Source organism: Martes martes, assembly GCF_963455335.1.
Source record: "Martes martes genome assembly, chromosome: 4".
NCBI lineage: Eukaryota > Metazoa > Chordata > Mammalia > Carnivora > Mustelidae > Martes > Martes martes.
Window position 1 is genome coordinate 156,810,990 of NC_137891.1, and position 26,914 is coordinate 156,837,903.

Genomic DNA, 26,914 nt, shown 5'->3' on the forward strand with positions numbered 1-26,914 from the left:
TGTGCACTCGCTCTCTCTCGCTCTCTTGTGCACACCCTCTCTCAAATAAATAAATAAAATCTAAAAGCAAAAACAAAAACAAAAACAGTCTAATCAGACTAGGGTCCACCTAACAGCTTCATTTTAACTTACTTACCTCTTTAAAGGGTCAGTCTCTAAATATAGTCACGTTCCGAAGTATTGGGGGTTAGGACTTTGTGCTGAAGTCAAGACCTTACCTCTGCCCATCTTAGGTCTTCAGATGAAACTCTTCAATAAAAGCATTAACAAAAGGAAAACATTAACTAAAGGAAAACAAACACAAGTTTATTAACATGTAATACTTATGCATGGAAAAATGGGAGCTACCCGGGGAAAATGAGTAACTCTCTCATCTAGCTTAGAATTCAAGCTTAAATACCATCTTTAAAAAAAAAAAATTAACATATAATGTATTATTTGCCCCAGGGGTACAGGTCTGTGAAGCATCAGGCTTACACATTTCACAACACTCACCATAGCACATACCGTTCCCAATGTCCATAATCCAGCCACCCTATCCCTACCTCCCCACCACTCAGCAACCCTCAGTGTGTTCCATGAGATTAAGAGTCTCTTATGGTTTGTCTCCCTCCCAATCCCATCTTGTTTTATTTTTTCCTTCCCTAACCCCCATGACCCCCACCCTGTCTCTCAAATTCCTCATATCAGAGAGATCATATGATAATTGTCTTGCTCTGATTGACTTATTTCGCTCAGCATAATGCCCTCTAGTTCCATTTATGTTGTTGCAAATGGTAAGATTTCATTTCTTTTGATGGCTGCATAATATTCCATTGTATATACATATACCACATCTTCTTTATCCATTCATCTGTTGATGGACATCTAGGTTCTTTCCACAGTTTGGCTATTGTGGACATTGCTGCTATAAACATTTGGGTGCACGTGCCCCTTTGGATCACTACATTTGTATCTTTAGGGTAAGTACCCAGTAGTGTGATTGCTGGGTTTAAGGTAGCTCTATTTTCAACTTTTTGAGGAACCTCCATGCTGTTTCCCAGAGTGGCTGTACCAGCTTGTATTCCCACCAATAGTATAGGAGGGTTTCCCTTTCTCTGCATCCTTGCCAACATCTGTCGTTTCCTGACTTGTTAATTTTAGCCATTCTGACTGGTGTGAGGTGCTATCTCACTGTGGTTTTGATTTGTATTTCCCTGATGCCGAGTGATGTGGAGCACTTTTTCAAGTGTCTGTTGGCCATCTGGATGTCTTCTTTGTAGAAATGTCTGTACATGTCTTCTGCTCATTTCTTTTTTTTTTTTTTAAGATTTTTATTTATTTATTTGACAGACAGAGATCACAAGTAGGCAGAGAGGCAGGCAGAGAGAGAGAGGAGGAAGCAGACTCCCCGCAGAGCAGAGAGCCCGATGCGGGGCTCGATCCCAAGACGCTGGGATCATGACCTGAGCCGAAGGCAGAGGCCTTAACCCACTGAGCCACCCAGGTGCCCCTCTTCCGCTCATTTCTTGATTGGATTATTTGTTCTTTGGGTGTTGAGTCTGATAAGTTCTTTATAGGTTTTGGATACTAGCCCTTTATCTGATACGTCATTTGCAAATATCTTCTCCCATTCTGTCAGTTGTCTTTTGGTTTTGTTGACTATTTCCTTTGCTGTGCAAAAGCTTTTGATCTTGATGAAATCCCAGTAATTCATTTTTGCCCTTGCTTCCCTTGCCTTTGGCGATGTTCCTAGAAAGAAGTTGCTGCAGCTGAGATCGAAGAGGTTGCTGCCTGTGTTCTCCTCGAGGATTCTGAAGGATTCTTGTCTTACATTGAGGTCTTTCATCCATTTGGAGTCTATTTTTGTGTGTGGTGTAAGGAAATGGTCCAGTTTCATTTTTCTGCATGTGGCTGTCCAATTTTCCCAACACTATTTGTTGAAGAGACTGTATTTTTTCCATTGGACATTCTTTCCTGCTTTGTCGAAGATTAGTTGACCATAGAGTTGAGGGTCCATTTCTGGGCTCTCCATTCTGTTCCATTGATCTATGTGTCTGTTTTTGTGCCAGTATATACAGTCTTGATAATTACAGCTTTGTAATAGAGCTTGAAGTCTGGAATTGTGATGCCATCAACTTTGTTTTCTTTTTCAATATTCCTCTGGCTATTTGGGGTCTTTTCTGGTTCCATATAAAGTTTAGGATTATTTGTTCTATTTCTTTGAAAAAACTGATGGTATTTTGATAGAGATTGCATTAAATGTATAGGTTGCTTTAGGTAGTATAGACATTTTCACAATATTTGTTCTTCCAATCCATGAGCATGGAATGTTTTTCCATTTCTCTGTGTCTTCCTCAATTAAATACCATCTTTAAAAAAAAAAAAAAAGAAAAAACTTTATTTATTTATTTATTTATTTGACAGAGAGAGAGAGAGAGATATCACAAGTAGGCAGAGAGGCAGGCAGAGAGAGAGGGGGAAGCAGGCTCCCCACTGAGCAGAGAGCCCGATGTGGGGCTCGATCCCAGGACCCTGAGATCATGACCTGAGCCACCCAGGTGCCCCAATTAAATACCATCTTAATAGGGAAAAGGGAAGAGAAATACTCTCAGGGAAAAGTAAATGATTTCTAGAAAAGATGAATGGACCTTTAGAAGGATGGATAGGAGATATGATAATTTGGGACCAAGTTTGTCTGGGTGTGGCATAGACTTCTAGTTTCCTCTCCTGTGATATGAGAAGACACTCCCAGGAAGGGCATTTATGGCCATCGAATCGTTTTAGAGATCCATCTTTAGGCAGATAAGGAGAGTTCAGAGAAGGCCTCTCCCGGCATTTCCTGTTCTTCAAGTACCTACAGTTCAAAACATTCACTATGCCAAAGTGGCAAGTTGGGTGCCATATTCTGTTACCCTTCACTGTCTTCTCCCCTTAGGAGATTAACAAGATTTTTGAGTCCTCCTCCAGAAACTAGGACACTAGGAGGAGCTCCTCTTGAATGTTGCAACTAAAGGGCCAGAAGTCTCCTCTGCCTCCTCCCTCAGTGAAACATATGCAACCATGAGTGGATCTTACGCCCCTGCCACACACCAGGCTAAGCATTTACGCTGTTGACTGCTCACAGTAGCCTTATTACGTGGATGTGATTATTATTCCCACTTCACAGATGAAGAAACTGAGGCTCAAGGGGTTAAGCTGTTTACTCATGGTCACATACAGCTACAAAGGGGTAGAGTTAAATTCTGAACCCAAGATGTCTGACTCCACTATTCACCACTGCCTGACATTTCTGGGGGTCACTGGTTTTCTTCCTTGCACCTGTTCTCCTTCTACACGGCTCCAGGTCTCTATGTCCCTTTTATTAATGCTCTTTCTCCTCCCCTGCCCCAAGAACCTCACAATCTGTGCCCAAGCTGAGGTTTTTCAGAGTTCTCTGGGTCTCCAGCCCCTAGAAGATTCTGTGAGGCTCTGCTCCCCGTAGTTGCGCTCATGTCCCACATTCCCTGCCCCCTTGGCAGCTCAGAATCAGAATTTCTCTCTCTCTCTCTCTTTTTAAGTCTTTCTTTCTTCCTTCCTTTCTTTCAGAGAGAGCGTGCACAAGCAAGGGGAGGGGCAGACGGAGAAGGAGAGAGAAACTCCAACAGATTCTGCGCTGAGCACAGAGCCCAACAGAGTGCCTGGGTGGCTCAGTCAGTTAAGCATCCAACTCTTGATTTTGGCTCAGGTTGTGATCTCAGGGTCCTGGGATTGAGCTCCCATGTCGGGCTCCTACCTCAGTGTGGGGGTCTGCTGGGAATTCTCTCTCTCTCTTTCCCTCTGCCCTTCCACCTCTGAATTAAACAAATAAAATTTAAAAAAAAAAGTCAGATGCATAACCCACTGAGCTACCCAGGTGCCCCTCAGAATCAGAATCTCTTGTATGTTTCAGGTCACTGAGGTCAAGGGTGTCTTTCAAGAATGAGAGCTTCCTAGGGTCGTGTGGCTGCCTCAGTCAGTAGAGCATGTGACTCTTAATCTCAGGGTTATGAGTTTGAGCCCCACATTAAAAAAAAAAAAAAAAAAGAAGAATGACAGCGACTAAGGGTAGAACTTGGGAGGGGGCCGTTGGAATCAGCAGTAAGATCTTGGGTTTCTTCAGTGGGGGCAGAGGCCGAAGTCCTAAAGCCAAACCAGAGAGAGGCTAATAGCTACAGCAGGATTTCATACTCACCATGTGCTATTCTGAGCACTTGATAAATATTAATGCATTTAATATTCCCAGCAACTCTATGAGAAAGGTATTATCCTCCCTATTTCTCCATGGAGAAATTAAACACAGAAATGTTAAACGTCTTACCCAAGGTCACAATGGTAGTTCACAGTGTTCAGTTTGGAAACTCTGGGCAGCCTGGCTCCAGACTCCATGCTGTGAGGTGCTAAGCCACATATCCCACTCTGGGCTGTGAGGAGGGGAGAGGGGTATGGGCCATTAGGACCTGGAGAGAGTGAGACTCAAGAATTAGAGGACAGGTAAAGGGTGGAGTAAATGATTTACAGGTGGAGTGGTTCCCTCTCCTGGACCATAAACCAAAGGGAACTGTCAGCCTCAGGGAAGGGAGATAAGGTGACTCAGGAGGGAAGGGCAGGGAGGGGACTGGGGACTGGGGACTCCCCTTCCTGGAGTGAGGCTTCAAGTCCTGTACCTTTATCCATGGCTCTGTGGGAAACTCAGCCCAGTGATCCAGAGTGTGGGTAACAGGCAGGAGGGTGAGGGCCACAGAAGCAGATGGGGGAGGGGGGCGATGATTGAAAGGCAGCAGCCTGGGTTGTCCTCAAGGAAGCTCCCAGGATCTCAGGGCTTGAGCTCCTCCTAGTCCCAGGCCTGGCCCCCCAGGTACAAGACTCTTTAAGTGGTATGCAGCCCAGAGTGCTCTAGAAAAGCCACAGAGCAGAGCTTGGGAAGGGTTGCATGGCCATGCTGGCCGAGCCCCCAGAGCTTGTATCTCGCCCTCCCCAGGAGAGAGGTCCTGGGTCTTCCAGACCTCTGGGACACATGCACACACGTATACACACACACACACACACACACACTCTCTCTCTCTCTCTCCAATTTTTTTCCTCATATTGACATCTCTCCTGGCTCACCTGGGGCCCAGAAAGAGAACATGACTCTTCTGGCCGTGAGTAGTTTTCCAGAACTTGCTCATCTAGGAGGTTTCTCAGGAAAAAAATAGGGGGGGGGGAGGGCCAGATGTCTTTCAGGTGGAAAGGGGAAAAAAGAAAAGAAAAGAAAAGAAAAGAAAAGAAAAGTAAAGCCTGCCTGGGCTCGAGGCCTCCAGCTCTACTGACATGAGTCAGATACCATCCTGTCCTCAAGGGCCGCACTGGCTGGAAGGGAGCTGAGCCCTGCAGACAGGTCACTGAGCACTGTGATTTGTTGTGAGAGAGGAAACCTGGAGGGCTGCGGGGAGGGACCAGGGGAAAGATCATGGAAAGCGTCCCTGAGGACGCTCTGAGCCGAACCTTGCAGGAGCAGTGAGAAGGAGCTAAGCCAGAGACTGGTGATGGCAGTTGGGGTGGGAACATCTCACAAGGCCTTACCCTGCTGAAAAGCCAGGACCTGGCACTGTTTGGCTTGGGGACGGGCCGGCAAGGCTTCAGGGGAAAGGTCTCTGTCTCTTGATCTCTGAAGGATTGCCTGGTTCAGGGACACAGCAGAGGACTAGGAGGTGGAAACCAAAGGGAACAGACTTGGCTCTTCATGGTAAGAGCAGCGCCGGCTGAATGCCCACAGGGCTCCAGGCTCAGGAGATTATTTCTTTGAATAATCCCAACTGCCCTGGGTGGCAGGTGTTACTGATCTTGCTTTGTAGAGGAGGAAAACTGAGGTTCAGAGAGACAAAGTAACTCATACAAGGCTGCAGAGAGAGCTAGAAGTCAAACCCAGGTTTGTCTGATTCCCAAGCTTGTGCTCCTACCACCTCTCCATGTTTCCTCTCTCTAGGAAACACTTGCAGGGGAGAAATCAGATCACAGTGTGGGGGAAGGACCCAAATAGGTCAGAAGTGGAACCAGCCCTCCTGGGGGTTCGTGGGTGATCTCAGTATCTGGTGGGTAATTGAGCTGGTGCCTCAACTATTATTTCCTCTGTTAGACTGAGGAGGAAATTGAGGCCTAGAAGTAGAAATGGCCACTCAGGATGCCAGATACCCTTAGGAGTCAAGATGCTGGACATAGGGCTGAGGGAGGTCTGCATCCTTAGGCCCAAGTCCCAGACCTGGGGCCTTGTCAGCCCTGTGGAATACGGATGGGGAATTGTCAGGCTGAGCTCCCCAGAGCCTGGGTCAGAAGCCTAGCAGGGTGGCCAGGGCACAGGACCCTGGTCCCGGGCTCAAGCCCTTGTTTAGGCCCAATAGGGCCACTTCCAGTCTTTGGAGTCGTGAAACTGAATAAAAGAAACCTCATTTTAAAAAATAGAGTCCATGGGGCGCTTGGGTAGCTCAGTGGGTTAAGCCTCTGCCTTCAGCTTGGGTCATGATCTCAGGGTCCTGGGATTGAGTCCCGCATCAGGCTCTCTGCTCAGCGGGGAGCCTGCTTCACCCGCCCACGCCCCCGCCTCTCTGCCTTCTTGTGATCTCTGTCAAATAAATAAATAAAATCTTAAAAAAAAAAATAGAGTCCGGTCACCAGAGTGGGGGGATTCTCACACCCCACCAATTTGCCCTCAATTGCAGACCCCAATAGCAAGAAGCATATCTTGCATTTTCCACCTGGAAAGGACCTACTTCACTACCCCTCCAAGAGGGAGAAAGACTTTTTCCTTGCATAGCAAGAGCCCAGTCAATGAGAAGTTGCCACAACTCAGCCAATGAGAAAACATCACCAACCTCCTGTGGACTTTTGCCTGAAGTAGCCCCTCTCAACTTCCCTTTTTTTCTCTATATAATAACTATCCTCTCTTTTGTTCTTAGGATTCACCTATGGTTTGCTGTAGCTTGCATATCCTGAATTGCAATGCCTCTGTTTTTGAATAAGTCCATTTTGCTGGTAAAATAACTGGCTATTTTGTTTTCAATCTCAACCAAGTCCATCAACTCAGGTTTTGAGTCCTGCCTCCAATGACCCTGAACAAGTCATTTACCTCTTAGAGCCTCATGTGTAAATGGGGTTGGGGTGAGGATTGCAGGAGACGCTGATCTAGCAGGGCCTTTGGCACCGCGCCCGTCGGTCAGTGCTCTGTGATCAGCGGCTGTGATGATTATAACAATTTATCGTCATGCATCTGCCTTCTCACCTGGAGCGTGGGACAGTAATCCCTGTCATCCTGGTTTCAAGGACATGGTGTCATCTGTGTGAGACGTAGGGTGAGTGCGGATGGCCCTTTTGCCACCCCAAGGCCAGCCCAGCCCTGCAGGGGGTAGGGAGACACATCTAGTTCCCAGGGCCAGGGGAAGCTGGGTGACAGCCTCAATCCATCAATGATAACCTCAGTCCAGCTAAGTTTTATGAGCCCAGCAGATATTTAAATATGGGTGGTGTGTGAGCTAGCCCAGTTCTCTGTCCTCAATACGGGCCGCTGCCCAGAGCAGGTAGGCCGGTGTGGAGTGGGAGGTGGCATTTCCCGGGGCCTTGGGAGACCAGCTGTCAGTAAGACCCTGACGATAATTTTGGATTTGGGCTGGAGATGGATCTCCTGTCCTCAGGAGTTTGTGACCTGGTTCCTTCCAGCCCTTCGAGTGCAGGAGGAACTCGGGGAAGCTTCTTGCAAGAGAAATTATAGATCTCAGCTCCCCTGGGCCCGTCCCATCCTGGCTTGACCCATGTACCCCTGAGCTCTGGAGGGGATGGGGGTTCCTTTGTCTGCTCTGAAGCTTCTTCCCCTTGTCTACTGACATAGGATGAAGACTGGGTGTGTGTGACCCGAGCTGAAGGGAGGGTGCCTGGGGAACTAAGCTTGTTGAGAAGAAGGCAAGCTACGGACATTTGCTGGGAAAGAGGGACGGCTCTGGGGGCAGCTCTTGTGACCTCCTACCCAGGCCCCCAGCACCATGACGGTTTCATACACCCTCAAAGTGGCAGAGGCTCGCTTCGGAGGCTTCTCCAGCTTGCTTCTCCGCTGGAGGGGAAGCATCTACAAGCTCCTTTACAAGGAGTTTCTCCTCTTCATCGCCCTGTACGCTCTGCTCAGCATCACCTACCGGTGAGGGGGAGGTCTCAGGGCTGGCCCAGGGGCAGGGGGTGGGATACTCATCTGCCCACGCCCCTCTAACCCAGGCTTACACTTGACCTTCTCCAGGCTGCTGCTGACCCAGGAGCAGAGGCACGTGTATGCTCAGGTGGCCCGATACTGTAATCGTTCTGCAGATCTCATCCCCTTATCCTTTGTACTGGGTAAGTTTCCCTCGAATTCTCCCCGGTCTCCTTCTGACCATCTTTCTGAACTTCAGGTTCAGTTGATAGCTCAGAGGGTCAGAATTACCCCCAGCAGCACAGCCTGGAGGTCAGCAGGCAAGGGAGTTGCATTCTGGGTCCAGGATTTCCAGAGGGCTAGACCCTGCCTGTCACCTGCAGGACCTTCACTCCACCTGGGGACAAGACATGGGCTGCCTTCAAAATCCCACTCTGGGTACTAGAGGGGACACCCCCTTCCCACCTTCATGGGAAGCAGGGCTCAGAGTTAACCGTTCCTTGACCGCTTCTCCGCAGAAGGAGGTTTGCCCTCCTCCCTCCTCCAAACCTGGCTTAGCAAGGTAGAGGCTTTAGGAAGAGGCGTTCCCCTTGACAGCGAGGCAGGGCACTGAAGCCCAATATGTCCTTCTCCTTGCTTTGGTTCAGCCTGGCCTGGACCAGGTGCTCTGGCTGGGGAGGTTGGGGGCAGGGGACGCTGACTCCCCGGCCCTCCACCCTCCCTTCCCGTCTGCACTCGCACGGCGGCCAATCAGGTTTCTATGTGACCCTGGTGGTGAACCGCTGGTGGGCCCAGTACACGAGCATCCCGCTGCCGGACCAGCTGATGTGCGTCATCTCTGCCAGCGTGCACGGTGTAGACCAGCGCGGCCGCCTGTTGCGCCGCACACTCATTCGCTACGCCAACCTGGCCTCCGTGCTGGTGCTGCGCTCGGTCAGCACGCGTGTGCTCAAACGCTTCCCCACCATGGAGCACGTGGTGGACGCTGGTACGGACTGGTGTCCCCGGGGGCTTTCGGGTTGGGAGGGTTTGGGGGGTTGGGGGGGCGGCTCGGGGCCGGGACCTGAACATGGGCCTCCTAGGAGCGGTGGGGGTGGGTCTGAGCCCCAGGGGGCAAGTCCTAGGGGTGGGGGAGGTGTCTGTGCCTCACCCCCCTCACTGTATCGCCTCAGGTTTCATGTCCCAGGAAGAGAGGAAAAAGTTTGAGAGCCTGAAATCCGATTTCAACAAGTACTGGATCCCCTGCGTCTGGTTTACCAACCTGGCAGCCCAGGCCCGGAGGGATGGGCGAATCCGTGATGACATTGCTCTCTGTCTGCTCCTGGAAGTGAGTCGGCTCCAGACGAGGCCTGTCTATCCTCCCTGGCTTTGCAAACTGGAATAATATAGATGGTGCCAACTGCCCATGGCACACGGTGGGAAGCACTGTACATACATTAACTCATTCGGCCTTCACAACAGCCCTTGGGACATCATAACCATCCCTCTTTCACGGGTGAGAAAACTGAGTCACAGAGTGAGTGGCAAGAAACTCGCCCAAGTCACTAGTTAGCGGAGCTGGGACTCAGACATGCTGGTTCCCCAGTCTGTGCTTGCAACTACTTTGTTAAACTGCTTCCCATCACGGCCCCCTTCCCCCACATGATAAGACCCCTGACAGCAGAATAGGCCTCAGTTTGTGCTGGGCTTCCCTGTTCTTTCCCCATTCTTCCCTCCTCTCCTCTGCTGATGTCGGCTTCCTGCCTTTCCTGCAGGAGCTGAACAAGTACCGGGCCAAGTGCAGCATGCTCTTCCACTATGACTGGATCAGCATCCCTCTCGTCTACACCCAAGTAACTGCCTCCCCTCCCCAGCCCCAGTGCCTACTGCATGTCCAGTGCTGTGTGTGACACTGACAATTAGAGACCGTACCTGCTCTGGGGCAGTTCAACCCAGAGAGACACCGAGCAACCAAGGGCTCATCCTCCAAGGATCCCCGGGCCCTGCTAAGACGCCCTCATCCCCTTGGAGGCTGCCACACCTTGCTACACGTTTTATTTCCTCGTCAGATTCCCTACTGGGCCTCAGGGTCAGGGAGGGCATTTCTCCCTGATTCAGCCAGGCTTCCTTCTCCAGGTGGTGACCATAGCAGTATACTCCTTCTTCGGCCTCTCCCTGGTTGGCCGCCAGTTCGTGGAGCCCGAGGCGGGGCCGGCCAAACCTCGGGAGCCTTTAGAGGCAGCGTCCACCCTGGGGGACCTGGACATGTACGTGCCTCTCACCACGCTGCTGCAGTTCTTCTTCTATGCCGGCTGGCTCAAGGTGGGCATGGAGGCTCGCTGTACCGGCTTGCTCTGTAGCGATGTGAGCCCAGGAACCCCACCTCACCTTTGGGGACAGAGAATGGGGCTCTGAGCCCAGAAAACACTGTCTTACAACTTGTAGGTGGCTGAACAGATTATCAACCCCTTTGGTGAGGATGATGATGACTTTGAGACCAACCAGCTCATAGACCGCAACTTGCAGGTACGCAGGGGCTGGGGGCAGCTGCCTGTGCTCCCCTCCTTGCCAGCTCTCCACCTGGGTGTGGAGAGGACAGGGGATCCTTACGACTTGATGCCTGCCCCAGGTGTCTCTGTTATCCGTGGACGACATGTACCAGAACCTGCCTCCCGCCGAGAAAGACCTGTACTGGGACGAAGACTCCGCGCAGCCACCCTACACGGTGGCCACCGCGGCGGAGGCTCTGCGGCCTTCCTTCCTGGGCTCCACCTTTAACCTTCGGTAAGTGGCCCACGCTGGTGGAGGTAGGACTTGGCCTGGTGGCAGGCCCCCAGGTCCTCACCGCCCTGCTCCCAGCCTTCTCGGGAGATCCAGTCCCGGGGTGGCCCCATGCCAGGCTCGCTCAGCCCATCCTCCTGCCCGCAGCATGAGCGATGACCCCGAGCAGAACATGCAGGTGGAAGCATCCCCAGCGGCTGCTCGGCCACTGCCTGCCCAGACCCCACTACTCGGCCACTTCCTGGGTGCAGGAGCACCCTCCCCTGCCATCAGCCTCAGGACCTTTGGCCGCATGCGAGGAGCCCCCCGGACCCCGCATCTGCTGCGCTTCCGAGCAGAGGAGAGCGGCGAACCTGAGGCCGCGGACCGCATTGAGGAGGCATCGGTGGGATCAGAGGACGAGACCAGAGAGCCCTGATAAGAGGCTGCCTGGCCCAGTGCCATTCTGCCCGCTTCCCCAAGGCCTGCCTCCCCTCACTTCCCAACACCCTGCTGACCTCCAATGCTATTAGAGAGCTTGCTGTGTCGAGCTGGAGAATTTAGGGACAGACCCTGAAAGGGGAATATGGTGGGGCCAGCGCCAGGGTTGGGAATGTGTCCATTTTGGTGGGAGAAGGTAGGTTGGTTTGCTTGGGGAAGGTGAGGCTAGGATACATGGACAAGGCCTAGAGGACAAGAACCCGGATGCACTGTTAATTTCCTGCTCAATAGGTTGCAGGGCCTGTTCTCAAACCTGAGGGAGCATCAGTGGCACTGAAGGTCCTGCTCACTATAGTTCCATGTGCCACTCCCAGAATTTGATTTATTAGATCTGGGATGGAACTCAAGAATTCGCACTTCTAGTAAGTTCCCAGGTGATGGTGCTGCTGCTGGTCCAGGCATCACAATTTGAGTCCTATATGAAAAGATGTTGAGGATATACCTTATCCTGATCTTACTCTGAAGAGGCATCAGAGTGTGCATGCTGCGGGACTTTTGCTTTACCTGTAATGTTCTTTTTATTTACAATGAGAATATAATCAATTATTACTTGTGCAATTACAGTTGTTTAAACTGGCCTGCTGGAAGGTGGGATAAAGATAACATGGTAAGGGCTTGAGAATCTGATCAAACTCAGACATGGAGGCAGCTGGACCCAGACCCAGCACAGTCCGTGGGTGGTTGGACTTCGGAGCGCCGCCCCCTTCTCTGTTCCCACCAGCACAACAGGAGGAAGCGTGATTTAAGGGGTGAAAGCTGTGGGTTTATCTGTGGTGGGCTTGCAGTGCTGCGGGGAACCATCCTGATGGGAGCACAGATTGGAGTTGACTGCACTGAACTCCACTCTTCAAGTTCAGCCTCCACTAAAGAAACTGGTGACTGCCAGAACCGAATCTTAGGGTCAAAGGATGACAGAACTCAGAAGAAACAAAGGTGTAGTAGAGGTTGAGCGCAGCTTCTGACATCTGGGGCTGGCTTTGCTACTTTCCTGCTGGGCATCCATGGGTTACAGAATACCTAAGCATAGGTCTCCAAGGTGTGTTTTTTTTTTTTTTTAATGCTTTTTTATTTGACAGAGAGCGTGAGCACAAGTAACCAGAGCGGCAGGTGGGGGGGGGGCTCCCTGCTGAGCAGAGACCCTGATGTGGTGCTCGATCCTAGAACCCTGAGACCATGACCTGAGCTGAATGAAGGTAGAGGATTAACCCACTGAGCCACCTAGGTAGCCCCATAGGTCTCCCAAGTGTGGAGACAAAAGCACCCCAAGATAGCCATTTCCATAGAGGTTTTCCTCACAGGGTTAATGGGAGTTTGCCTTGCTTCAGGCAAAGAATGGTCAGCTGAAGGCTTCGGAATGATTAGGGGATGAATCCAGGACTCTTTTTCAGAGTGTGAAAGAGAGTACGAGAAGGGGGGTCGGGGTCGGTCAGAGGAAGACGCAGACTCCCTACTGAGCAGGGAGCTCGACCTGGGACTCAATCCCAGGACTCCAGGATCATGACCTGAGCTAAAGATAGGCACCCAACCAACTGGGCCATCCAGGTGCCCTGAATGAATCCAAGACTCTTTAAACACACTGGTTCTAGTCACAGATTAGAGGTAGGATTGAAGGGGAGGTATAATCTTGTAGAGCTCAAACTGGGAAATAAAGGCAAAGTGTCTAATCTGACTTTGCTACTCCTGACCAATACGGTGAATAACTAAAATTATGGTGCTGAATTAATAACCACTGGATAGAAAGGTGGGGCACAGGCCTCCCAGAGCCCGTGGTAAGGTTTTAGAAGGTTGGGTTGCTTTTGGTGTGTTCTGAAGTTTTTGTACTCAAAAGTGTGTGGGGGGGTCATCTCCTAGTTCGTCTTTCCCTACTATCTATTCACAGAACTCTGCGATTCAGCCAAGCTAATGAACCAATTTGGATTTTCACTCCTTTGGATCTTAAGTTATACTCGCACTTCCCATCAACTTTAACTTCAGATAAAATCTTAAGTTTTTTAAAAAATTAATTTAGCACATTTGAATGCCTCGTATGTTGCCATGCATTTCCAGTGCCATGCACTGCCATACACGTACTCATTCCCCTGGCATTCTATTCTAATTGGATAACAAAGAAAATGAGCAAAATTTAAGTCCAATTAAGGGATAAGGAGAAAAAGCAGGGACAACAGATTAATAGCATGGAAGAACTATAAAATTATCAGGGAGGAACTCACTAAGGTCTAAGATCTGGAAAATAAGGCATATAAAGGAAAATGTTCCCAACAAATGGACTAACAAGTGAACATGTGCTCAGTGAGGCCAGGATGATTAGCGTGGTAGAAAAAGGGACCAGGTCATGGTGGGTTCTACAGCATTTGAGAAGGCTTCTGAGATGGGAAGCTGTCAGAAACTTACTGATCCCAATTTCTAGGACTGTGTTGGGACAACAGAAGCATTCAGTGCTACTTGCAAAAGAGTGATCAGAAGGCAGAGCCAGGGTGTTAAAAGGTTGAACCAACAAGATTTGGTAACATAGGATGCTAAGAGTGTAGTGGTCAGAATGACCCAAGATTTTGATTTAAGCAACTGCATAAAGGCAACGATTTGCTATAATCAAACAGCTGAGAAACTACTTGAAAAGGGAAAGCCGAGGAATGTTACAGTTTTTCACATGTTCACCTCTGAGTCCAATTAGGATATTCAAATGCAGGTTTTAAGTAGGTTTGGGTTAAAGTTAGGAAAATGCAGCACGAACTACATTTAATACCAACAGCAGACAATGTAGCCAAGCTGAAGTTGAAGAGCTGACCCTTATAGATTTAGCAATGCAGAAATCATTGGTTATCTTGCACACTTGAGTAGTGAAGGAGGGGAAGGGATTAGGGTTCAAGAGAAAATTAACTTCAGAAAGACATCCAAAAGCTGACAGGATAGACATGTAAATGTGTTCAACTTGCTCTCAATACCAAAAAATTTTGGAACACAATTTCAAGGTTTCTAGGCCACCCATGAACCCAGGCTGAAAACTTCAAGCTAAAACCTTAAAACCAAGGTTCACACAGGAAAACAGTAGAGGCTTTCTCAAAGCGCCAAGTTCACAGAGGCAGGATGGCTTCAGGTTCCAATCATGGTCCAATCAACATCCCAGTAATACTGGGGGCCCAGGGCTGGGATACCTCCCTAATGTGGTCTCTGGTCACTCTGAGTGCCACATCCCTGTTCCCACTGAACACTAGCCTCTGGGGTGAGACATGTCCCCCCGGCGATATAAAGGCATAGCCCCACATCTAGGACTGGCCTTCAGGGAGAGCGTGCTGAGCAACTGGATATTCACACATAAGTCTGGACAGGACAACAGACACCTTTATTACATGACCGAAGGTGGGAGGAAGATTTATTTGCCTTTCCGGGCTTTGATCTTCCTCAGATAGAACTCTAGCTCCTTGCCCTCTAGGACGTAGCCATCTGCTCGGCCACACTGGCCTGGTCGTGAAGCGATGCATGCTGCAAGAGAGTATGCGTTCATCAGCAAAATGACAGTGGGTCCCTACCCAAACCTAGGTGTCTCCTTAAAAGTCCATGTTGGTTCAGTTATGGTGGGGGCAGGCTTAAAGCCCAGTGTCTCCTCAGATACACTTTATCATCACTTAAAGTCAGTAGCAGAACTGGACAAAGTTTTCATCACTGAGACAGCCCCCTCAGCCGACACACAGACTTCTCAAAATACTTCTGGAAGTTAGAGGCAGACGCCAACCTCAGGCCTACGGGCTCCTGCCCACTATTTCCCACTTCAGCCTCACACTAATGGGATGACCCCATGTTCTGATTTGTGCTTGTACACTGTTATCATTCAACTCTCCTAGTGAAGCCTTACCACACAGCTGGCAGTTAAGAGAACAAGAGGCAAGAAAAAAATGCAGAGGGCACACTGTATCTTGTGACCCAACCCCCCCAATGCAAACAGCCATCTTACCAAGAAGCTTGCCCTGCTGGAACTGCTCCTCCAGAAGACTGCTGATTTTGGCATTCTTTTTCCTTTCATCATACTTCTTCTGAATTTTCTTTGATCGTTTTTTGTTTAAAATCTCTTCCTCCTCGGGCGTCTGAATAAAGCAAATACATGGGTTAGCTGGGGCTCCCCTGGCCCTGGCTCAGGGAAGAAATGTCCCCACAGCCTTGGGCCCTGTACATCCCAATCCCTGCTGCCTTCCTCAGCACTTAAGGCTTTCATCTATTTCCCTTCAGTAGCAGAACTGGACACAATTTTCATCATAAGAAGGCTGGAATTAGGCTGGCCTCACTCCCCCCACAGGGATGTTGGATCCCCTAAAACACGCACCAGCTTGGCCCCCTTCTTGCGGCCCAGGGGCAGTGCATAGTGGGACTCGTACCACTGTCGGTACGGTGTGCTGTCAATGAGCACAATACAGTTCTTCACCAGGGTCTTGGTGCGGACCAGCTCGTTGTTGGATGCGTTGTAGACAACGTCAATAATCCTCGTTTTGCGTGTACAACCTGCTCACAGGAGAATTTCAGAATCAAGTCCTGTAAACCAGAGGCCAACTGTCCTTGCTGTCCCCTACCAGCACACCCTCCCCCAAGTGCCCAAGGAGAAGCAAGGGAACTCCAGGCTGTTACCCAGCTATGTGGTGTCAGCTCAACTTCCACAAAGCCACCTTTCCAGAGATGACTGACAACCATACATGGTATCCAGACTAAGCCCCAATCCCTGAAGCTACAGGAAAGGAGTGAGACAAAATAGGATGGAGAGAATTCTCCAGTTACCACAACCTTAACGGCTTTCCAAAAGAAACTTTGGTATCTTGGTGGAGACCACAGACTTCCTGTTAAAGGCACTTACTGAAGCTTAGAAAGATTTAGGTGTGGAGTTCCCACCCCATCCCACCCCCTCACTCACACTCAGAGCCCCAGGAGAAGTTCCCCACGTCTAGCCTCAAGGCACGGTACTTCTTATTGCCACCGCGGACTCGGACTGTGTGTATGCGGCGGGGGCCGATCTGGAAAACATAGAGGTGGGAAATAGGTTATCCAGGAAAGCAAGACAGGAGAAGGTACGGAACCTCGGCTGGACGGAGGCAACACAGTCAGTGTAACTATGACAAGTCCTAGCATTGGCAAGTGGCACACAAGCGGCCAAGACGGCCACAACCACACCTAAGGATACTTTTTCATCACTCCAGTTACCTCCAAGAAGAAAAACCTGATCCCCAAAGGGAAAATTAAGTCTCTATGCAACAAAAAAATACCAGGTTTCTGACTATCATTCGAGAAGCCCACTCCCTCCAGGCGCCCTTGAAGGCCTGATACCCAACATCTGTCTCCATACAACCTCTTTAGTCTTAACCAACGCGCCCAAACGGAGGCCGCCCAGTCCCCTGGACAAATCAGAGAGCCCTAAGAAGACTCCACCACCACACGCAGAGACCAGACCACGCTGGAGACCGGGTGGGGGAGAGGCGAGGGTCCCCGCACGCACCTTGGTGTTGGCAGCGGGGCGTCCCAGCTCATACTTCCGCTTCTTGTGGTAGGGCTTTCTCTTGCCCCCGGTCTTGCGGCGCTTGTGCCAGTTGTCCCGAGAGATGCCTACATGTGGGAGCAGGGGGCGGAAGCTTTAGCCACGGGGGCTCGGGCCGGCATCTCGCGAGGCCCAGACCCCCGCGCCGGGCGGGCCGCAAGCTCAGCTCTCCAAGGTTGGCTTCCCCACCGCGCACTCGGGAGTTTGCAGCATTACCAAGGTGTCATCATCCACATGCGGCCCAGCCTGGGCTCTTTCCCGCGGCAGCCATGTTGGCGGCGCCCGCAGCACCAAGCCCCTGCAGCCACCGCAGCGAGCCTCGGCGGCTAGAACCCGAGCACCACCTTCCTCGGGGATGCTCAGGGCCAGGGGTCGGGGCGCCCGAACTCCCGACTTGGCTGCGAGGAAGGATGGCACTGGATAGAGCTCATCCCCCTTCCCCGGCCCCAACGCAGAGAGACACTCACCCATCAGTCCTGGCGCTGGCTGCGAAAGAGAAAACGCAAAGCCTCACGGTCCGGTTTGTAAAACGCTGTCCCGCCCCTTTAACGTGTTTCCGGGCGCCGCGGCGAGGAGCGTGCCTGCGACCGCGTCCCGGGAGATTCACGCTCTGAATCCCTAGGGAGGGCGACCGGCGGTGGGAATGGCTGTACTGGAGCTTGAGGGCTTTAGGGTACACCCGAGGGGGGGAGTCGCCTGCTTGACTTAGTTTTGAAAAGACTCGCTTTCGAGCTGGGCGCGGCTGCATTGGGAAAGGGTGGAAAGAAGTAGGGATGGAAGGGAGCGGTGGACTTGGGTTTTGTTTTGAAGAGTTTGATGATAGATTGGACGTGGGGGTTAGGAAAAGGGAGGCGTGTGGAGGGTTCCTCATTCCTCAGTAGATCGTTTGGAATGACAGGCGACTGGTCATGTCTGGTCACCCTTATAGAAGATCTTGGACAGAAGATGTTACTTTGGGACTTGTCTCTATACAAGTGGTAATTAACGTCACCAGGATGAAGGAACCTAGGGAGAGAGCATACAGCAAATTTTCTTGTAAAATGTACTAAGTAACTATTTTAGGCTTTGTGGGTTATGGAGTCTGTTACAACTGCTCAACTTTGCTGTTGTAGTGTGAGAGCAACCCTGGACAATATAGTTAATGATTGTGTGTGGCAGTGTTCCGTTAAAACTTGGGGTACAGGTATTCACATCTCATGTAGTATTATGCTTTTGATTTTTTCCAGACATTTAAAAACAACCATTCTTGGCGCATGGGCCCAATCAGCATACAGTGGTGTGCCATCCCTGACCATAAATACAGTAAGATGTTCTAGGTCCAAGGCTTGAGGAATGTGAACATTTAAGTCCAGATAGAGAAAAACTGGCAGAGGGGAGGAGGAGCAATTGAGTGACAGGAGGGAAGCCAGCACAGAATGTCATGGTCTAATGCAACTGTGAAGGCTAGTTAAAATGAGGACTAAAAAGTGATTCCAAGGTTTAGTATCTCGAAAATCTTTGGTAATATTGGCAAAAGTAGTTTCTGTGCAGGGGAGTGGGCAAAACTTAAAGTGAAATGGGAAGTTTATTTATTTTTTTGAAAAGATTTTATTTATCTCTTAGCACAAGTAGTGGGGAGAAGCAAAGGGAAAGGGAGAAGCAGACTCCCCGCTGACTGGGGAGCTGGATGCTGGCCTTGGTCCCAGGACCCTGAGATCATGACCTGAGCTGAAGGCAGATGCTTAACCAACTGAACCACCCAGGCTCCCCTGGAATGGGAAGTTGTTTAATTCACTAATTAATTTAAATTTTTAAAAGATTTTATTTATTTGATAGAGCGAGAGAACACAAGCAGGCAGAGCAGCAGAGGGCGAGGGAGAAGCAGGCTTCCCACTAAGCAGGGAGCCTGACGTGGGGCTCGATCCCTGGACCCCAGGACCATGACCCAAGCCAAAGGCAGTCGCTCAACCAACTGAGCCACCCAGGCACCCTGGGAAGTTTATTTTGTTTGTTTGTTTGTTTGTTTGTTTGTTTTAAAGGTACAGTATATGTAGATAATACTCTCAAGAAGTATTTTAAAGGGAAAGAGAGAAGGATGCCTGGCTGGCTCAGCTGAAGGAGACTGTGGCTTTTCATTTTGGGGATCTTCAGTTCAGAGATTACTTTGAGTTGAGTGCAGAGATTACTTAAACATTTTAAAAAATAATAAAATAGGAGGGGGCACCTGGGTGGCTCAGTGGGTTAAAGCCTCTGCCTTTGGCTCGGATCATGGTCCCAGGGTCCTGGGATCGAGCCCCGCATCGGGCTCCCTGCTCAGTGGGGAGCCTGCTTCCCCCCTCTCTCTGCCTGCCTCTCTGCCTACTTGTGATCTCTCTCTGTCAAATAAATAAATAAAATTTAAAAAAAAATAAAAAAAAATAAAATAGGAGCGCCTGGCTGGCTCTGTTGGTAGAACATGCAGCTCTTGATCTTGGGGGTTGTAAATTCAAGCCCCATGGTGGGGGGAGAGATTACTTAAAAATCTTTAAAGAAGAAAAAATAAATAAATAAAGGGGAGGAGACAATTAGGCTGCTGGAGGGAAACAGATCATAGGTTAGTATTGAAAGGAGTAAACTGCCTAAGCCCTTTCACAGTCTGCTCCAAATCCTATCTCCTCCCTTTGAAGGGACTCTCAATGTTAGCCTTTCTTCTGTATCTTCAACCTTCCACTGGCTTCCTACCACATTCGGAATAAAGTCTAAATTCCTTGCTGGGCTGAGGAGTATCAAGACTTCTGCTTATCTCTTGCTTTATCAGTTTGACTCCTACTATCTCCCTCCCTCACTCCCCTGCACTTTGACCTTGCTGTTCTTGCCTCACGCCCAGGTGCTTTGCAAGAAAATGCTGTTTTCTAGTCTTAGCTTGGCTCCTGCTTTCACTTCAAGCTTCTGCTCAAAATCTCACCTGTACATACATATACACCCTGGGAGGCCTTTTCTGAGCCTGCTTCCTAAAGTGGCAACACTTGGGGTGCCTGGCAGGCTCAGTCTGTAGAGCATGTGACTCTTGATCTCCAGGCTGTGAGTTCAAGCCCCACACAGGAGGTAGAGTTGACTTAAAAAAAAAACCAAAACTCTCAAAAGTAGCAACACTTACCTTTCCTCTACTCACTTAATATTAACATTGTTTTTGCATACTCATTATCTGCCCTCCCCACTAAAATACAATAAACACGAGAGTAGAAACTGTTGCTTACTACTGTGTTTCCAATACCTAGAATAAGGCCTGGCATTTAGTAAGCACTCAATAAATGGCACTCAAATATTTGAACAAATTATTGTTCTACTTACCAAATTTTATTCAATGGGTTTTCCCAGTAGACTGTGAGATCTTTGAGTATAGTGCAGGGATTTTTTTTTTTTTAGATCTTATTTATTTGTCAGAGAGAGAGCACACAAGCAGGGGGAGTGGCAGGCAGAGGGAGAAGCAGGCTCCCTGCTGAGCAAGGAGCCTGATGCGGGACAGGTTGACCTGAGCCCAAGGCAGATGCTTAACCAACTGAGCCACCCAGGCAGACGTCCCAGTGCAATGCAGGGATCTTTTTTTTTTTTTTTTTTTCAGATTTTTATTTATTTATTCAACAGAGAGAGATCACAAGTAGGCAGAGAGGCAGGCGGCGGGGGGGGGGGGGGGGGAGGGAAGCGGGCTCACTGCTGTGCAGAGAGCTGGACACAGGGCTCGATCCCAGGACCCCGAGATCATGACCTGAGCTGAAGGTAGAGTCTTTTTTTTTTTTTTTTAATTATTTAATTTTTTATTTGACAGAGAGAGAGAAATCACAAGTAGGCAGAGAGGCAGGCAGATAGGAAGGGAGAAGCAGGCTCCCTGCTGAGCAGAGAGCCCGATGTGGGGCTCGATCCCAGGACCCGAGATCATGACCTGAGCCGAAGGCAGAGGCTTAACCCACTGAGCCACCCAGGTGCCCCTGAAGGTAGAGTCTTAACCCACTGAGCCCCCCAGGAGCCCCCCAGTGCAGGGATCTTAATCAGCTCTCCATTTCCAGCTCTTTGGCACAAGAAAAGGAAAAGGTAATTGCACTGGACATAAAAAGGAAATGGCTTCTAGACACTTGGTAGGTGATGGGATTAGATAGACTGGATTAGGGGGATGAGAGAAAAGTGACCTGAGAAACTGCGTGAATGGTGGGATGACACCAATTAATAGAGAACACAGAGAGGCAGGTTTCTAAAAAGTTCAGTCTCAGGATGACTTTGACTTGCCTGTGGGACATAGGTGGCTATTCTTTGTATTGCAAGTCATTGGAAAGATGAGTGTGAAGCTTGGAAGGGAATGGGGCTGCTTTTTCCCACCCCCCACCCATCACCCATCACGGTCTGGCTCCACTGGCCATCTAACCTGGGGCTCCACCCCGTCAGCCAGTCTGCATCACATGAGCGTGTTGTTTTCTTTTTCTTTTTAAGATTTTATTTATTTGAAAGACAGAGATCACAAGTAGGCAGAGAGGCAGACAGAGAGAGAGGAGGAAGCAGGCTCCCTGCCGAGCAGGAAGCCCAACAGCTGGACGGCTCGCTCTGGGATCACGACCTGAGCCGAAGGCAGAAGCTTTAACCCACCGAGCCACCCAGGCGCCCCAAGTGTGTTGTTTTCTTAATGTTCTCGTGTAGTAGACTTTCTATAAATGCATGCATCTCTTGGGGACAGTATTGTAGAGGTATCTCTAGCTCTTGAAATCAGACTAAGACAGTTCTCCGTGTCCCACATCATGCCCTCCAAGTCTCCACTCTGGCTTTAGCAGAAGTCAAATAGGAGTTCTCTAAGTCCCCGTCACCCTGGGAAGATCTTTTCTCCTGCTCCCCTCCAACACCTTAGCCTGGCCACGACTCCATTTGCTTTGAGACTATTGCCATTAATCATACTATGCCTTTGTCCCTATTTTCATTAGTCATCTTTAAAAAAAATCATCTCCCAAATTAAATCTATCACCCACATTCTAATCCTGACATAGGTTATTATAATATCTTTTTAAAACTGGTTATTTATAGGGGCGCCTGGGTAGCTCAGTGGGTTAAGCCTCTGCCTTTGGCTCGGGTCATGGTCTCAGGGTCCTGGGATCAAGCCCCACATCGGGCTCTTTGCTCAGCGGGGAGCCTGCTTCCTCCTCTCTGCCTGCCTCTCCGCCTACTTGTGATCTCTGTCTGTCAAATAAATAAAAAATATTTTTTAAAAAAACTGGTTATTGGGACGCCTGGGTGGCTCAGTTGGTTGAGCGGCTGCCTTCGGCTCAGGTCATGATCCCAGCGTCCTGGGATCGAGTCCCGCATCGGGCTCCTTGCTCGGCGGGAGGCCTGCTTCTCCCTCTGCCTCTGCCTGCCACTCTGTCTGCCTGTGCTCGCTCGCTCTCTCTCTCTAACAAATAAATAAATTTAAAAAAAAAAAAAAAAAACTGGTTATTTATAATATCTTTTAAAATCTCTCTATGTCCTATGTCATTCATCAGAAAAATCTTCTGTATCTTTAACCTCTTGTGGAAATGTTTCCTTTGCCTTCATAATGTTTCCTTTTCCATAGCCTTCTAACAGAAATCTGGTTCTCTCAGAGGAGTTTTCTTCCTTGTCAGCCTTCTCAAGTGGAAGAGAACTAGTCCTCTGGATGGGAGACAGGTGCTGTCCCATTTCAGACCATTCTTACTCTCTCCTTAAAACCACACGCTTTGAGGGACGCCTGGGTGGCTCAGTTGGTTGGGCCGCTGTCTTCAGTTTGGGTCATGATCTCGGAGTCCTGGGATCGAGTCCCGCATCGGGCTCCTTGCTCGTCGGGGAGCCTGCTTCTCTTGCTGCCTCTGCCTGCTCTCGGCTTGTGTGTTCTCTCTCTCTCTCTCTCCTCCTCTCTCTCTGGCAAATAAATAAAAAATCTTAAAAAAAAAAAACACCACAGACTTTGAATATATTTTTTTTAATTTATTTGACAGAGAGAGAGAGATCACAAGTAGGCAGAGAGGCAGGCAGAGAGAGAGAGGGAAGCAGGTTCCCCGCTGAGCAGAGAGCCCGATGTGGGGCTCGATCCCAGGACCCGAGATCATGACCTGAGCAGAAGGCAGAGGCTTAACTCACTGAGCCACCCAGGTGACCCACAGACTTTGAATTTTATGCTCTAAAACCATAACACTCACTACTTCTCTCTCTGTACGTACCTATAAATTCTGCTTCTCACCGATTTGTGCTTAGAAGATTTGAGATGCTGACCCTCTGTAACACTCTAATACTACTGTCATATTTTGGGTGCCTTCACAGGATCATCTTTATCTCCCTAAACTTTAACCTTTCACCACCTCCTCACCCAGTAAGTCCTTAAACCTGGGATCAATCCAACCTCTTGTCCCTGATACCAGGATAAGGTCACTTAGCTCTGCAGACTAATAACACTAGAAATTAAGAGCAATTGGAAAATCTTTACAATGAAAGGCTTAAAGAATAAACTTTACTGGAGCAGACAGTTTAAATAGATTGTAATAAACACTGTGAAGGAGATAATATGCTCTCATGGGGCAGAGGGGCAAAGGAGATAGGATGGTGTGAGATGCCTTCTCTAGGGTGACAGAGATCTGGGGTAAAGTGAGACCTGAAAGAAAAAAACTTTGTACAGCGTTAATCTTTTAAAAAGATTTTATGTATTTATTTGAGAGAGAGAGAGGGAAGGAGGAAGCAGGAGCTGGGGGAGAGGCAGAAGGAGAGGGAAAAACAGACTCCCTACTGAGCAGGAAGCCTGATGTGGCTGCTCAATCCCAGGACCCTGGATCATGACCTGAGCGGAAGGCAGGCGCTAAACTGACTGAGCCACCCAGGCACCCCTGGAATAACATTTAAAGTCCAGAAATCAACTTTTTCTCCTGGAACCATGACTCAGTTTATGCATAACCTTGCAGAGAAGGCCCTGGTGCTAGTGAAAACTGCTGTGAGTTACCCAAAGCCTCGGTGGGCTGATGGGCGGAGTAACCACATTTTGGCACTATGCCAAGGTTGGGCTGTTTTTTCCAACCACTGCTGAGACCCCTACAGCTATTTATAGCTTGAAAAAAATAAAGAGTGCTCAGATGGGGAGCTTCAAACAGCTCACAGTTAAGGAAGCTCTGTTGAATGGCTTGGTGGCCACTGAGGTCTGGATGTGATTTTATGTCAGCGAGATCATAAACAAGTGAGGCATCATTGGCACAATGAAGATCAATCTTTAACATGTTTATATTTGGTTTATTATTTGAGTGTTCTTGGACCATCTGGGATCAGACTGGTATTTGAATAAGATAATGTATCAGAAAGAAAAAAAGTCCAGGAATTAGCCCATATCTATATGCTCAGTTGATTATTTTTTAAGATTTTATTTATTTATTTGAGGGGAGGGAGCACAAGCAGGGGGAGGGGCAGAGAGACCAGGGAGAAGCAGGCTCCCTGCTGAGCAGGGAACCCATGGTGCTCGATCCCAGGACCTAGGGATCATGACCTGAGCCAAAGGCAGATGCTTAACTGACTGAGCCACCCAGGCGCCCCTTGTCAAATGATTTTCAACAAAGGTGCCAAGTCAATTCAGTGGGAAAACGACAGTCTTTTCAGTAAACGGTGCTAGAAAAACTGGATAGCCACAACCCAAAAAGTGAATTCAGACCCCTCACACCATCTACAAAAACTAACTCAACTGGATCAATGACATAAATATAAGAGCTAAAGCCTAAAATTCTTGGGAAGAAAACATAAGAGTAAATCTTCACGGCTTTGAATTTAGCAATGGATTCTTAGATACGACACCAGAGGCATATGGAGCAAAAGAAGAAAGATAAGTTAGACTTCATCAAAATGGAAAACTTTTGTGTTTTCAAGGACATTAGCAAGAAAATGAAAAGATAATGCACAGAATGAGGGCAAGTATTTGCAAATCATATATTTGATAAGGGTGTAGAATCCAAAATAAAGAACTCTTATAAGTCAACAATAAAAGACAACCCAACTTAAAAATTAGCAAAGAACTTGAATACACAAAAAAAATTGAAAAGAGGCCCAGACAGAAACTTGTACACAGATGTTCAGAGCAGCATTATTCCTGGTGCCAAAAAATGGAAGCAACCCAAATGTCCACTTTATAACCACTAACTCATGGTTATAAAAAATGGGGTATAACCATAGGATGGAATATTTGGCCATAAAAAGGAATAAAGTACTGGATCAACATGGATGAATCTTACTTACTTATTTAACTTTCCCAAGTAATCTCTACACCCAACTTGGGGTTCAAACTCAGGTTCAAACTCTTGGGGTCCTGAGATCAAGAGTCACATGCTCTACTGACTGAGCTAGCCAGGCACCCCAAAATGGATGATTTTTTTTTTCTTATTTGAGGGTGTGCATTCATGAGCAGGGGAGGGGCAGAGGGAGAGGGAAAGGAAGAGAATCCCAAGCAGACTCCCAGCTCTGCCCAGTGCAGGGCTTGATCACACAACTCATAACAGAGCTGAAATCCAGAGCTGGATGCTCAACTGACTGAGCCACCCAGGCACCCCTCACTTAGTGTGTTTTTTTAGATTCATCCATTTTGGGGGTATGTGGGTGGCTCATTGAGTTGAGTGTCCAACTCCTGGTTTCGGCTCATGTCTTGATCTTGCGGTCCTGAGTTCAAGCCCTGCATTGGACTCCATGCTGTGCACCAAGCCTACTTTAAAAAAGAAAAAAAAAAAAAAAAGAAAGAAAAAAAACCAAGAAAAAAAAAAAACACTAAGTGAAAGAAGACAGATAGTAAGACCACATATTGTATGATTCCATTTATATGAAATGTCCAGAATAGTAAGTCCATAGAGAGTAGAGCAGTGGTTACCTGGGCAGGGGAAAGAGTTGAATTGGGGGGTGACTGCTAACAGGTGTTGGGTTTCTTTTTGGGCAAAAATATTCTGGAATTAGTGATGATGTTTGCCTAATTAAATGAGTATGCCAAAACCACTGAATTTATAGTGAATTTTATTTTTCAGACTTTATTTATTTGAGAGAGAGAGCACAAGCAAGAGGAGAGACAGGGAGAGGGAGAAGCAGACTCCCTACTGAGCAGGAAGCCTGACACAGGGCTCAATCCCTGGACCCTGAGATCATGACAGACTCTTAATTGACTGAGCCACCCAGGTGCCCCTTTAGTATGACTTTTAAAAGAGTGAATTTTATAGTATGTGAACTATGTATCAGTAAAGCAGTTACTAAAAAAAAGGTCAGTATAGTTGGAGGAGTAGGAGATAGTTTATTCATTCATTCAAAAATATATACTGTATGTTCACCATATGTTCGATTTTTTTTTAAAAGATTTTATTTATTTGACAGAGAGAGAGATCACAAGCAGGCAGAGAGAGAGGAGGAAGCAGGCTCCCTGCTGAGCAGAGAGCCAGACATGGGGCTTGATCCCAGGAGCCTGGGATCATGACCTGAGCCGAAGGCAGAGGCTTTAATCCACTGAGCCACCCAGCCGCCCCTGTTCACCATGTGTTCTAGATAGACATTGTAGAAACAGTGTTAAAAATATTCGTCCTTATGTGCTTAAAATAGTTAACCAGCACCTATATAGCATTTGTGAGATGTGAGACATTGTACTTACTACTGTGTATATACCAACTCAATTTTCCTAACACCACTACGCCAGTATTACCCCCATGTCGCAGCACAAAGATGTTAAACCCACATGACGTTCTGCAGTCACAGAGCCAGGCTGTGCGGCTTCAGCAGCTGGGCTTTTAACCTCCGAACTCTTCTGCCCAAACTGCGTTCCAACTGGACCAACAGAGGAAGGAGCTGACCAGGCCATGGTAGGGTATTCAGAATTTATCCTCTGGGTGAAGGGATGCTATTAGAGGGTTCCAAGCAGGGGACGACTTGTAAGGATACCCCTGGCTGGTCCCATCAGGGACGCATACGGTATTCCAGGTGAGAAAATGGGTCAGGTCTGGTGAGGTCTTCATTTAATCTTTCCAGTTCCGTGAGGGTGGGTGTTGGTGGCTTCATCTCAGAGACGA

At 48.6% G+C, this 26,914-nt stretch overlaps 2 protein-coding genes across 2 annotated transcripts; one reads left to right on the forward strand and one right to left on the reverse strand.

Moving 5' to 3' along the window:
- Window positions 1-8,009: 8,009 nt before the first annotated feature.
- BEST4 (bestrophin 4) lies at window positions 8,010-11,945 on the forward strand (the record flags this gene model as incomplete). The annotated part of the gene is made up of 9 exons (XM_080802456.1): window positions 8,010-8,161; window positions 8,258-8,352; window positions 8,904-9,137; window positions 9,322-9,476; window positions 9,904-9,981; window positions 10,265-10,450; window positions 10,574-10,654; window positions 10,758-10,912; window positions 11,057-11,945. The coding sequence occupies 9 exons, from the start codon at window positions 8,010-8,012 to the stop codon at window positions 11,325-11,327; spliced, it is 1,407 nt and encodes a 468-aa protein (XP_080658582.1). The 3' UTR covers window positions 11,328-11,945.
- A 2,761-nt stretch (window positions 11,946-14,706) lies between these two features.
- RPS8 (ribosomal protein S8) lies at window positions 14,707-17,440 on the reverse strand. Its single transcript, XM_080801244.1, has 6 exons — window positions 17,369-17,440; window positions 16,863-16,969; window positions 16,284-16,383; window positions 15,705-15,880; window positions 15,339-15,468; window positions 14,707-14,869 (listed from the first exon to the last, which is right to left on the reverse strand). The coding sequence occupies exons 1-6, from the start codon at window positions 17,370-17,372 to the stop codon at window positions 14,760-14,762; spliced, it is 627 nt and encodes a 208-aa protein (XP_080657370.1). The 5' UTR covers window positions 17,373-17,440; the 3' UTR covers window positions 14,707-14,759.
- Between the last annotated feature and the right edge of the window lie 9,474 nt (window positions 17,441-26,914).